Below are 13,369 nucleotides of genomic sequence, written 5' to 3' on the forward strand. Positions count from 1 at the left end.
AGACAACAGCCTGAGTGAAGGTGTGAAAGAGGAAACAGAAAGGGCACAGCATGTAGCTTAATGACCCTGGAGCCCAAGGGTGTATAGGGGAGTTTGAGGGAACACTGGTAAAGCCAGGTCCATGATATGAAGGGACCTAAGTGTGTATCCGAAGTGTCTGCTCTCACCTCCTAAGGCAGTGGGGAGCCACTGAAGGATTCTGAGCAGGAAAGTAATATGTTTGGCTCTGGAGTGAAAAAGATCAGCCCGAAAGACTATGTCGGATGCTTCAGGAAGATAAGAGATGGGGGTGGGGTGTCCGTCTTCCGCTTGGCTGACCTCCCTCCCAGCCAGAACCAACCCCACAGAGCCTGGAGAACACCCTTCTGCTCTACTTCTGAGGTGCCTGATGGCCACACACGTCATCCTGCCAAGAACCCACAGTGGCTGCTTGGATCAGCAAGTCCACTTGCAAACCTTGTTTCTCCATCAAAATGGCCTGGCTTTTCCCCCAGACACACTCCTAGCCATTCATCACCATCACGCCAGGCATTCACTCAAGACATCCTGCCTCGAGCCTTTTTCTGTTCCAATGCTCATCTTAAAGAACCCAAGCCCTCTGCTCCCTCCCTCCCCTAGTGTGGGCACGTTGTTAGCTGGTTCTACATGCCCCTGGGGTCCCTGTCAGGCTTTGACTCTGGAAATAGACTGTCGGTCCCTCGGGGGACTGGGTGTGTGAATTGCACTTAAGAATTGCTCGGTACACTGGAGGAATTCTATCTCAGTTACTTTCCTTTTTCCTTTTATTGATAATTTTAAACTCCGTTATCATTTTCTATTTAAAAGTCAAAAATTTAGAAAAAATAAAAAGATGACAAAAATAGAAATGAGGAAAAAATAGCCCATAATCTCACCCATAAGTCTACAGCTATCAATAACATTTAGATAAACATTTTTTTTTCTAGAATCTAGACATAATTTTCTTTTCTTTCTTTAAAAATATATTTGTAATCATACTCTATATACACTTAAGTACCCTACTTTTTTTTCTGTTGGCAGTATATTGAAATGCTTTTTCTACTTATTTCACATTCTTTTAAGACTCTGTTTAGGATAAGCATGGAGTTGTCAGGAGGACGTACTATAAGTCAGGGAATCAACGATCAGATATGATCTTTGTCCTCAAGTAACTAAAAACCTAACGTGTAGCACACTGGCTTTTAGGACTGCTTTCAAATCCTGACTCCACCATATACAATCTGGATGATCTGGGACAAGATATTTAATTTTTCTGAGTCTCAGTTTCCTCCATAAACGGAGACAGTGAGACAGGGCAGAGCCATTCAAGAAGTAACACAGCAATTAACACCAAGGTGGTGGAAAATTCAATTCCCAACAGACCTTAAGGCCCAAGATGGCGGGAGATTCGACTTCTAGTAGACCTTGAGCTTCATTATACACTCACTGTGATATACTGACATGGTGAATGACACACCCACAGGCACCACGGCAGTTCCCAGGCTGACCATAAAAGGTCAAAAAGGGGGCAGTGGCCCAATTCCTGGGAATCCCCGCCCCTTTCCCAAAGAAGCTGGAATAATCCCCCCACTTGTTACCGAGCCCATGAAAACTAACAACCCCGCACCTCATGGCCGCGCTCCCTTCTGCCTGAGACGGCCTGCACTCTGCTACGGAGTGTGTGTCTCTCTGAATAAATAAATCTACTATTACTCACCTATGGCTCACTCCTGCATTCTTTCCTGTGCGAAGCCAAGGGCCCTCCCTTGGTGGGGTGCGTCCCAGGGACTGGACGGAGACCTAGGACACGCACGGCCATCCTCTCGCCCCATTTTTTCTTCTGTCAAAACCATTCACCTCCCAGTCCAAACTGAAGAAAGAGCCTCTGCTTTGTTCCGAACAGGGCCTGCTCAACTCCAGGTTACTGGGTCTGGGTGAGATACTACCACGGGATGGAGGTCCTGGGGTCTACAGCTCCGGGCCCGAGGCTCAGCAGTGAATGACTGAGGGCCCTGGACAATCAGCACAGCCAAGGGCAGGAACGGCCATTAAGACCCAGGGTCAGAGGTGCCTGGGGCCCCTCAGCTCTGTGAGCAAGTGCTCATCTGAATGGAGGGAAACTGCTCAAACACCTGAGAGCCCTGGGCCACCAATAAGGCCCCAGCCCCCCTGCACGTGACAGAAGTCAGTTAGAGGACAAGTTAGAGATACTTAAGAGATGACTAAGTGGGAAGAAGCCGTCATAAGCCTTTAAGTGAGACGCTTAACACTGCTACCACGGACCCGAGGGTCTGTAACAGCACCAGGGAGATACCACAAAGCAGTTTGGTGAGTCTTTCTGAAACCAGGGGGGATAATGGGGGAGAAAGAATGTAATAATCACAAGGCCGTGACATCAAGGCACACTACAGCTCTCAGCTCGTGCTAATGTCAAAAGGCAGCGGTTCATGAAAGTGTCACACAATCTCCACAGGACACTAAAAACCCCCAATATAATTCCTTCTTGGGAATAAAGTCTTCCCTACTGTCCCGAGGCAGAACGCACTGCCCTTCCAGGACGCTGCGACTATAGACCACTTCTCATATCTGCTCACGGCTCGTGTACTGTCATATCGTTTGTTGTCCACATTTGTTTCACTCAGACGGTGAACCCAGGGGGTGGGTGAGAGAGGTTCAGAGGAGGCCCTCTTCCCACCGACTGATTCACGACAAACACACAGCAAAGGTTTGTAAATGAATGATGAATGAGTAAAGAAGCGAACACACAAGAGTGAACTGATGGGTGTATAAACGGCAGAGAACTTCCTGTAGGTGAAAGCGAACCACGCAGCCCAGGAGGTCAGCTGGTGCTTTAAGATGATGAGGAACCCCTTGAGATGCCGCCTTACCTTTCTCAGCCTGGTGCCCATGAGTGACTCTCTGAAAAAGCTCTGCCGCATCCCCAGATCGCCCCTCCCTAGCTAGGCTCCAGGAAAACAGAGTCCTCTGCAAATGCATTTACTGATGTGATGTGCTTTGGGACTCAAGGACACAGTTGGAGGGACATCAGAAATAAACAGGAGGTTGGCGAGGAAAGGGGTGGAGACTGCACAAATGTTCCTGTACGTACAAGACTCACCAGGCGGCGCAACAGCCTGCTTTTCAGGCCTCCCTCTGCAGGGAGGGTAATGGACTAGCACAAGAGTCCTGTCTCCCATGGGCACCCTGACGCCCGCTACAGATGCCATCACTGGCTGGGAGCAGCTCCCAGGCGGCCTGGCCTCGGAATGAGGGCAGAGGTGGATTTCAGAGCAGCACCTGATGGCTTTGTGGAACCTTCTTTGGATGGCCTGGCATTCCAGGACCCACTACCTCTCTCCCTCCCTCTTTACTTATGGTCGGACTTGCACTGTGGTCTGTCAGCTCTCCCCGACTTCCTCCCCATGCTCCAATACAGGCATTTCTCCTAATAAAACCCTCACACACTTAATCCTGGTGTGCCGTCCGATTCCTAGATTATTTGGACTAACACACAGAGTGACCTCAGACAAGTTACTTCACCTTTTAATCTGTTTCCTTACCTGTAAAACAGGGTTAATAACACCTTTCCCACAGGTGTTGTAAGAATGACTGTGATCATGCATGCAAAGCTCTCAACCCTGTCCCCATAAATATAGGTGCTTAAGAAATGTTTCGTTTCTTCCCTCTCAAGTCTTCTCTTTTCCTTTGAAATGTTCCTAGCAGTGGGGATAGTCATATTTACCCGTGCACCTGTGACCTGGGGCATTTGGGAACAAATGGACACTTAGCATAATAAAATTGTCCCGTTTTAATTACAGACCCTCCCCCTTCTCATGAACTGCTTCTCAATTTGGGGGATGTCTCACTTCGCAGACCTTCCTGAAATCTTTGATCTGTTTAATAATGTGAGTTGAAAGGGGAAAAACACCTGCAAGGAGAAACCTTGTTCCACTTCATGTTTGAACGTTATTCCTCCTTCAATATGGCCGAGCCAAGCCCTTTACCTTGTCATCCAGTTTCCGCGCGTGGAATGCGAGTTCCACGTAGTCATCGTTGCCGGACAGTTCTTCAGCGATCACCTAAAGGAGAGTGCACACATCAGGGCAGGAGCGGCTGGACCCGCGGCCCAGGGGTTCATGAACGAACTCAGCTGCTGTCTGACTCCCAAATCATCAGAGACTAACACCTGGCACGGAATCCCCTCAACCCCAGTGACACGGCAGTGTTTCCGGGTGTACAGGGAACTCCCTGCAACACACAACAGACGGGACTGGATTTCATTTATGCTGTGCATGAGAACTTGAGGGGAGGGGTATAGGATGGAGGAAGGGCCCTGGAGCAGCGGTTAGGAAGAGCTTCTTCCTTTAAAGGTCACACAGCGTGAACAGCACATCCATACAAAATTACATACATTTTTTCCTTTGGGAAGTTACAAAGAAGGAGCAGGCAGCAACCTTTCTCCATTCTTGAGAATCAAGAACCAACAAGGAATGGGAACCAAACTGCTATGTCGTTTCCAGACCGATGTTTACAAGGGTCAGCAAAGAAATGCTCTAATTCCTGTTTCAAAAAAGTCTGTCCCTGTGCTTTCCGAGATGGAGGGGAGAGAGAGAGACAGAGACTGGTCTCGAGAGAGAATAAAAATCTAAACCCATAACTCCCAAGAACAGAGAACTCCTGACAAGGGTTTCGGTATTAGTGAAGAGATTAGTGAGTAGCTAGGAGCCTCTTTCATAAACGATCACATCCCCATATTTAATAGTGACCCTCACAGCCTTGGAGCAAAAATTGGTGGAGAAAGAAATTAGGAGGCAAACAGTAACAACAACAAAAATCCTGACACCAGTCTCGTTGCATACAGGTTAAGCCACTTCTAAATAACGTCACACCTTCACCATGGACTCAGAGGCCGCAGCACGTGCACACTCTTATCAAAGCTGTTATGTAGAGACACTGGGCTCTAATTCAATCTCATATCCACTCTGGGCTCAACATTCCCATTATGAGTTGAGTTCATCTGTTCTGAGTACACACTGGTGGCCTCGGGAGATTTTTATTTCATGTGTGATCTTAAAGCTGTCTTAAAGGTTGTCTAAAAAGGGAAAGACCCCTCCATAAGTGTGGAGGGTAGGAGGCATGGGTCCAGACACACAGTGAAAACTCAAGAACTACTTGATAAGCCAGGAATCCTCCCATTCAGAGTTTTCATTCCTTTCTCATTTGTTCCTGATCACCTGCAATGCCTCTTACATGCCTCTTGAGCCATGATCTTTGTTTTGGGGTCAAAGACACCTTTGGAAAGATGAAAGTTTTAGTCTCCATCTGCAAAGTCTCAAAACTTTGCACCTGTTTTGAAGTGTTTTCCAGAAATTATTGAAGCCATTTTTCTGATCCAAGGACCCAGGAGTAAAAGAAGGATTTAAATATTTAAAATTAAGAAGGAGATCAAATTTTTCTGGGCTGCGTGGAGGAAGAAAATCTCCAAGACATCTTAGAGAAAAGGTGGCAAGATGAGCTTCTGTCCTCCTGGGGAAGAACCAAGGAAAATCGCAGACCTGGTTCACTGTCCCAAGGCTCATCTGGGATTGTAGGCTCTGGGAGCAAGCCCGTGGGTTCATGACTTTTAGAGCAGCAGTGGGGTCTCCACAGACCATTTGAACCATCTGCTCATGACTGAACACGGTAGGCAAAGAGAAGCTTGGACATGATGTGTCATTTAAAACATTCAAGCCAACAAACCCAGGGAAGTTCTTGTAAGAATGGTCACAGCTTTCAGCAGTGGAAATGAAAGACTCCTGAATTTTTCCTTTAAAAATGGCTTAATTTTTTTTTTAATGAATCAGTCACTTTCAAGTTAAAAAGGAATGTTCAAAGAACTCAGAAGGTTTGCCTCGCAAGCAATTCAGATGCTCCTGGTACTTTTTTCTACCCATTGCTACTATTATTAACATTTTCGTCCACACAGCTAAACGATTAGACTACTTTATCTTTCTCAAGGGCTCTAATACAAGATGCCAAAGTTTCAAATACTGGAGCTCTACTTGAAAATTTAATATTTTATTTAGAAACACTTCCAGTATTGCTCAATAGAACAGTCTGCAATGACAGAGCTATTCTGTAATCTGCACTCCCAATAAAGTAGCTGCTAGCCACGAGGAACTACCGAGCACTTGATACTGGTTAAGAGTAAGAAATGGCTAGTTGCTTTTATTTAATTTAAATAATTTTATGTAAGTTTAAATAATCACATGGCTACTAAAAAGAACAGCACAGCTCCAAACTATCATATTAAAGAGGAGTTAAATGCTGGGCTCTCTGATCCTGAGGCAACAGACCAAACCTCAGACTAAATGCTATTAGAGCACATTTTTTTTTTCTCAAAAAAAAAAAAAAAAAAAAAAAAGAAGAAGAAGAAGAAGAAGCGGGGATATGTAGCTTTAATTATTTGAAAATTCCAGACAATTCCATATTCTTATTGTGCTCAGTAACTCCATCTCTGTTCCCTGCTAAAAATGATATTTCATTGCAGAAGTGCTTAGTTGAAGTGAGTAGCCTCACTTTCCAATCCTTCTCCTGGGATGGAAGGTCAAAATCATGTGGTCAGGAAGGAGAAAGCTGGAAACAAGATGGGGTGACTCGGACAGCTGAGCAGCTGTGGAATCGCCTCCCCGGCGCCGGGCCGGGCCAGCCAGCACCATCTGGCCGGCAGGCTTACCGTCATGGAGGACTTCCCGGCCGTGTTCCCGTGCTTCAGCAGGGATTTGGACAGCTTCCTCTGGGAAACAATCTGCACAAAAGGAGACACAAGGTGGGGATATCCGTCACAGACCTGCAGGTGTGCTTTCTAACATCCCCTACAAACCCCGGCACTGACAGCTCTGCTGGAAATTAAGACATCTATGTCTGTTTATTTCCCGAGGTTCTTCCACACACTGCCTCTAAACGCAGGTACCCCTTCCCTCCTCTATCGCATGTGACGTGTAAGAGTGTGGGGGCCATTACAGATAACTCAGTCGATGAGGAGGTGGCTTAATTGCTGCTAAAACACTTAACATTAAAATGAGCTGGAACATATTGGATATGGACATAAAGTAGATGAAGTTTCAAAATGACCCCAAATTAGCACTAAAAGTTCTGTGTAGTGTGGGGGTGGGGGGCAGGGAGGGAAAGAAACTCAAGGTCCAAATAGACAGCTTCTGTATCCATACTCTCCAGAGTCCTATTTTAAATATATTCATTAGGAAGCTGTAAAGTCAGTGATCAGGAAACGGATGCTGAGACAAGCTGACAGGAGTAATTGGGGTCCTCTCCATGATTCAGGGTCAATGCGCAACGAGCACTGATACTAAAATCATCATTACACTGGGAGCTATTCTGAGCAGAATCTGCCCACCCACCTTGTTTTCTTTCCTGAAAGAGAAGAGTGGCAAAGGTACCGAGGCCCTGATGGACGAGCACCCACAATTCCCAAAGCAGACAGGGCTTGAAAGAACCAAGTGAAAGCTGTGCTCTGACTGAGGACAAAGTCCCCTGTTGCGATCAGTGGCTTCTGCCTAAAATGGCCCCAGGGATCCTCGCTTCTTGATATTCACACCATTGGTAATTCCCTCCTCTTGAGTGTGGGATGGATCCAGTGACTGGCGTCTAGTGAACAGGATACCACACAAGCGATGGGATGTCACTTCTGAGATTAGGTCACGACATCTCTGTGACTTCCCTCTTGTTCACTGTATCTCACTGTCTCCTTCCCAGAGTCTCTGCACTGGAGAAGCAGGCTGTGAACAGCCATGGAGAACACCCCACATGGCACGGAAGTGAGGTCTCCAGTCCACGGAGGGGAGAACCAGAGGCCTGCCCACAGCCACACGCGTGAGCCTGGAAGCAGGTGCTCCTCCAGGTTGAGTCTTGAGAGAACGGCACCTCGACTGCAGGCCCGTAAGAGACCCCAACCCAGAGGACCTGGCCACGCTGCCTGATCCCTGACACACAGAAACAGTGATATAATCAATGTGGGCTTTTTTAAGATTTCAAGTTTTGGGGTAATTTTTTAATGCAGCAATAGGTAAAAATGCACATAAGATAGGGAAGGCAATCTCTGCAAAAAGTCAGGATGTGAACCCATTCTCTGAAATCCTTCTAGCCTTTTCTCTGTATTAGAGCAATAAAAATATTAGAAGCGTGCTGATATCAAACACAAAAAGTTCAGGGAACTTCGCTAGACCAACCAGATTTAAAGATCATGATGTTCAGTCTGCTATATTCTGAAGAGGAAGGAGCATTTCTGTGAAAATCACCAGGCGATGATGACGATGATAATGATGATGATGATGATGACGACGAATATGATGGAGATGATGGTGGCGGTGGTGATGCTGCTGACAATGCCAATGATGGAGAAGATGGTGGTGGTAGTGATGGTGATGATGGTGATAATGATGACAGAGATAATGATGATGATGATGACAGTGGTGACAATGATGACAATGATGGTGATGATGATGACAGTGATGGTGACAACATTAATGACAGCAATGGAAGCACCCATGGAAGTACAGGTACTATGTGGCAGATGCCTTATTCACTCTACAAATAATTATTTAGCTCCACTGTATGACAAACCTGGCACCAGGCACTAAGCAGAGTCAGATGCAACATCTGACCCCTGGAGCTGACATTTTAGTGAAGGAGACAGGAATTCACCAAACAGTCAAATAAACGAATGTAACTCATCACAAAGGAGAGACACACTGGCCATGGTGGGGATGGTGAATGGACAGATGGCAGGTGATGAGCAGACTGTAGTCCAGGTGGGAGGGGATAGTGGCCGTGGAGATGGAGACAAGTGACCGGATTCTGAGATGCTCAGGTACAAGACAGTCAGCACTTGGACATGGACTAACCATGGTGAGAGCCAGAGGCATCATAAACGCATCACTGGATCGGACAGTCCCACCATGCAGTAAGCTGAGTCACAGGAAGAGGACGTGATATTGGAGGGCAAAGAACAAAGTACAGGGCAGAAAGCAGACCAGAGTAGGTTGAAGGGGAGAGGAAAAGGGAAGGAAATGTTAGAAGCATGTGAAGACACAGTTCTTTCAACAAGTTTGGCTCTGAAGTGGGGAAGAGAGAACAGACTCTGAAGGGAAGGGGAAATTCAGTATGGTTTTGGTTTTAGCAGTCTCTTTGTTGCTAATTTTACAGCCCACAAGTTTGGTCTGATTAATTTCCTTTTGTAGATGAGGAAAACTGGACATGGAGGGTTTCAGTAACTTTCCCAAGACCACAGAGCTAAGAAGGAATGTGTCAGGGATTTGAACACAGGTCTGACTCCAGAAACCAGTTACACTATGACTGGTAAGCAAACTCATAAAATAGATTTAGAAAATGTTCACAGCTGGATATTCACCATATGTGTTTGCTTTTAAGCCCTCCATCTCATGTTAGTGTGCTCAATCTGCAACATGTAAATGCGGAGAAAATGATATAGAAGTCATCAAGTTAAGAAGAAAGTAAGACCTTAAGGATGAAGTAATCTGAAGACACTGGCTTTGGTTAAGGGCAGGGGAGCATAACAATTGAGAATGCCGGGCTTTTTCTTTTTTAAATTTATAGTTGACTATCAAAAAAATGACATGAAAAACTTCAGATGATAAAGGAATTAGCATTCCTTCCCATAGTTCATTCTGAATCCAAACTCCTTATCTGTTCCACCCTACTCATTAAGAACGTTCCAATGCTTTCAGTCCTTAGGCAAAATCATCATTCCTTCCCCTCCCCATTCCCACACTGTCACTTATTCTAGAAAAGCTACCACTTCCTAGAACAATGTAGAGATTATTTTTTTTAAATTAAAGCATAGTCAGTTTACAGTGTTGTGTCAATTTCTCGTGTACAGCATAATGTTTCACTCATACGTACACATACATATATTCCTTTCATATTCTTTTTCATTATAGGTTACTACAAGATACTGAAAGTAGTTCCCTGTGCTGTACAGTAGAAATTTGTTGTTTATCTATTTTATGTATAGTAGTTTGTATCTGCGAATCCCAAACTCCCGATTTATCCCTTCCTAACCCCTTTCCTCCCTGGTAACCATAAGTTTGTTTTCTATGTCTGTGAGCCTGTTTCTGTTTTGTAAATAAGTTCATTTGTAGATGTTATTTTTTAACTTGGGATGAACCAAAACACAGAAACACAGAAGACAAACAGCAAAAGGACATTAGGAAGACTCTGTGGTTTCTCTCTAGGGGTTTTTCAGCAACGGCGTTGGGAAAACATGTGAATAAACGACAAAACAAGATCCCGAGAAGCAGTAGCCAGGCCGACATCTGACTAAAGAAAGGCAACTTTATGCCCTGTTTCCCAAATCAATCTGGTCTCAGAAATACTTTTGCCCAATGTCATTGTGTTTCATCCACACTGGTCACCTATTTCCATTGCTCTGAGTGACCCCCAAACCCTCTCAGCACTGGGATGACCTATGCCTTGGGTTACTAGGTGTAGGGAGACCATCTTTACAGACTGTGTCTTCCAAGACCCACATTCTCTTTCTTCAAGGAAGACCAAGGGGGACTCAACCCATGGGAACCTGGATGGTCACAGCTCTCTCCTCACTGCTGACTTATTTAGAAATGCCAACATTTCCATTTGTAGGGTCTGAAGAGAATGCTACCATGTACCACCTCTGCTTTTTACAAAGCTCAGAAGATAAGCAATTTCTCGGGAAACATTCCTTCCCAAGAAACGGGCATTTGAGGAGACAAGTGGTTAATGAAGCAGGCATGCAAACGAACTTATTTGACAACCCCATGCTTCCAGTCAGCCCCGAAGAATGAGTAATAATTAGGTTGTCACTGTAATAATGATGACAGAGACTGGCTATCCGCCCTGCCATGCTGAGGACAGTGGGCGGGGACAGGAGGACACCAGCTGCAGTGCTGATGGACAGAGCAAAGCCCACTGTTGCAATCCCACCTCTCATCACGCTTTGATGCAGCGGAAGCAACTGCACTAGGCTCAAAAAGGCCCTGGGTCTCGTCGGAGGAGGGAGTTAGAGTGACAAGGACCCACCCTGGTCCCAGCTGACATCTGAGGCCAACAAACAGGCAGCTCTGATGGCTCTGGGTGAAAGTCCTCTAACTGTATCCTTCTCACCCTATAGTGGGGTCATCTTCCAACAGAAGGGTGGATGCAGGGGAGGAATCACTCTTTCAGCAAAGTCGGACCAGAGGGACACGAGTACCCTTAAGTCCTTGATCTGCACTCACACATGGATCTGGGGAGGACGTGCGACTTCCCCCTGAATGGACCGTGTTTGAACAGCAGGGAACCACATTTTCCAGGAAAGTCCATTGTTCCATTTAAATGAATGGGAACAAAGCCAGAATAAAACACACTTTGGCCCATATTTCAACAAGTGTATGTTCAGCTGAACTTGCTTACAAAGTCTTTCAAAACAGTCAGTTTGGGGACTAGACAGTCGTCATGAGATCTTGTTGCCGGTGGACGTAACCAGTGCCCAGGTCTTTGTCCCGTTCCAGAAAGAATTCAGAGCCGATACATGGAGGTCAAGAAAGTAAAGCGAGGACTTACTAAGGGATGGATAGCACACTCCCAAGGGGAGGGCGGGCAGGCTCAGGTGAGCGGCTGCCCCGAGTTTCTTTGACAGGCTGGTTACACAAGGTGTAAAAATGAATGGGTGGAATATTCACTGGGGAAGAAGGTGTTTGAGATCATATTCCCTGATTGTCAGCTCAGCTCCACCTTCCCAAAAGGAGGAGGGATTTTTGTCCTTATTTAGTCTGGATGGGAAATGTCTTGGCACCAATGCATGATGAGTACTTCTCATCTGCAAGGCTAACGTTATGGTAATGAGGGCATAATGAGCAAAAGGTTACATTTGGACACTGGAGATTCTGGCCTTTTCCCACCTTTCTTTGCCTGCTTCCAGGCCATTCGTCACCCCAGAATGTGTAATTTCCTATCAGTCGGAAATTCCTGCTTTTCTTTGCCCAGGGACCCCCGATATTCACAAGATGTATGGCTTCCTGCCAGCTGGTCTGTGCCCCACCCTTTCTGCCCAAATCCTGTCATTTGGCCTGCATCCCCCTTTCTCTGCTCATATCTAGCCATCTGCCTGCTCTAACAATCTCTCTTTTACTGAAAATATCTTCTGATTATTTTTTGAAATCGCTCTAAACTCTAGCGCAACAACAAACATTTAGTGAACCTCTTCTCTGTGCCTGGCACTGATATGAGGCCATAGTGGTGAACAGGTGAAACACACCTTTACAATACCTGACAGTCGCACTTCTGTTAGCCAGCACTGATGATGCCCGAAGTGTGATCAGAGAACTTTCATTCCTTGAAAGGCAAGTAAATATTGTATAAAAGAAGTCTTTGTGTGCAAAAGCCTAGAGATCACAGGATGGGAAAAAACTGACATCTTCACTGCAGGACCTCAGCAGAGCTTTAGCTGTGAATCACCCTGAGCACAGCCATGGAAGGAGCATTTCTTGCTCTTCCAGCCCCAGAACCGGGGGGTCGAAGGGCATTCCTAGGGTTCTGCTCCCACCACTGTGGGACGACCACGGTTCCAAGGGCTTGCTGTGCAACAGGGGGACTGGCCCAGGTCCCCCTGGATCTTACTCCTGCAGAGCTGGAAGTGTTAGGGAGTCAGATAAGTGGGGGCACAGAGCAGATAAGGTGGAGGAGAGGGAGGAGGGTCCGGAAGATGGCAGTGTGCCTGCCTTCAGCATAGAGGGGCTTTACATCCTCTAAAGGAGCACCAGCAAGAGCCCAGTTAGAACCCAACCACTGCAACTGTGCGGAAGTGAGAAGGACCTAACAGGACAGGACCCAGCGCTCATTGTAACGTAATTAATACGTCGGTTTAGGCCCCTCCATGGGTGTTTCTGTGTGCATCACGGGTAAGGACACGCGCAAAGGGGCCAAACATGACTAAGCACTCCAGGGACAAGAGTCGTCAGTCAACCAAGAGACCACCTCTAAGCGAGGCTGTAAAAGAAGGGGGCAGAGACCACTGCTCTCCGCCCCTGGATCAGCCCGCCTCCTGTTCTTGGAGGGGTGCTTTTCCTTTCCTAAATAAATCCTTTAAAGTCTTTCAGAACACAGTGCACTGTCCCTCTGACTGCAATCTTATCTTTCGGGTAAGACAAGAACTGAGGTCTTTTCCTTCCTTATGGGGTAACAGAAGGGCTTCTGACAGCTGGCATTGGCAGAAGTCAGACCTGCTCATGGAGACCCTGGCCCTGACACTCTCCCTCCCTCTCCTGCCTGCCTTCCTCCCACCACTGACCCAAAGGACTCACGGTCCTATCTGAGCACACAGTGATACCTGAGGCCTGTG

The 13,369-nt window shown here is 46.5% G+C and overlaps 1 protein-coding gene across 2 annotated transcripts in view; it reads right to left on the minus strand.

Annotated features, from left to right (window-relative positions):
* Window positions 1–13,369, minus strand: part of CPNE4 (copine 4) — a 381,982-nt gene that overhangs the window by 100,630 nt on the left and 267,983 nt on the right. For both annotated transcript variants that reach the window (XM_010961247.3, XM_074372416.1), the window contains exons 4-5: window positions 6,713–6,784; window positions 4,002–4,076 (exon numbers count right to left, since the gene is read on the minus strand). In XM_010961247.3, coding sequence (XP_010959549.1) covers window positions 4,002–4,076; window positions 6,713–6,784 — 147 coding nt within the window. The remainder of the gene's footprint in view (window positions 1–4,001; window positions 4,077–6,712; window positions 6,785–13,369) is intronic.

The sequence above is a fragment of the Camelus bactrianus genome, chromosome 1, assembly GCF_048773025.1.
Source record: "Camelus bactrianus isolate YW-2024 breed Bactrian camel chromosome 1, ASM4877302v1, whole genome shotgun sequence".
Classification (NCBI taxonomy): domain Eukaryota; kingdom Metazoa; phylum Chordata; class Mammalia; order Artiodactyla; family Camelidae; genus Camelus; species Camelus bactrianus.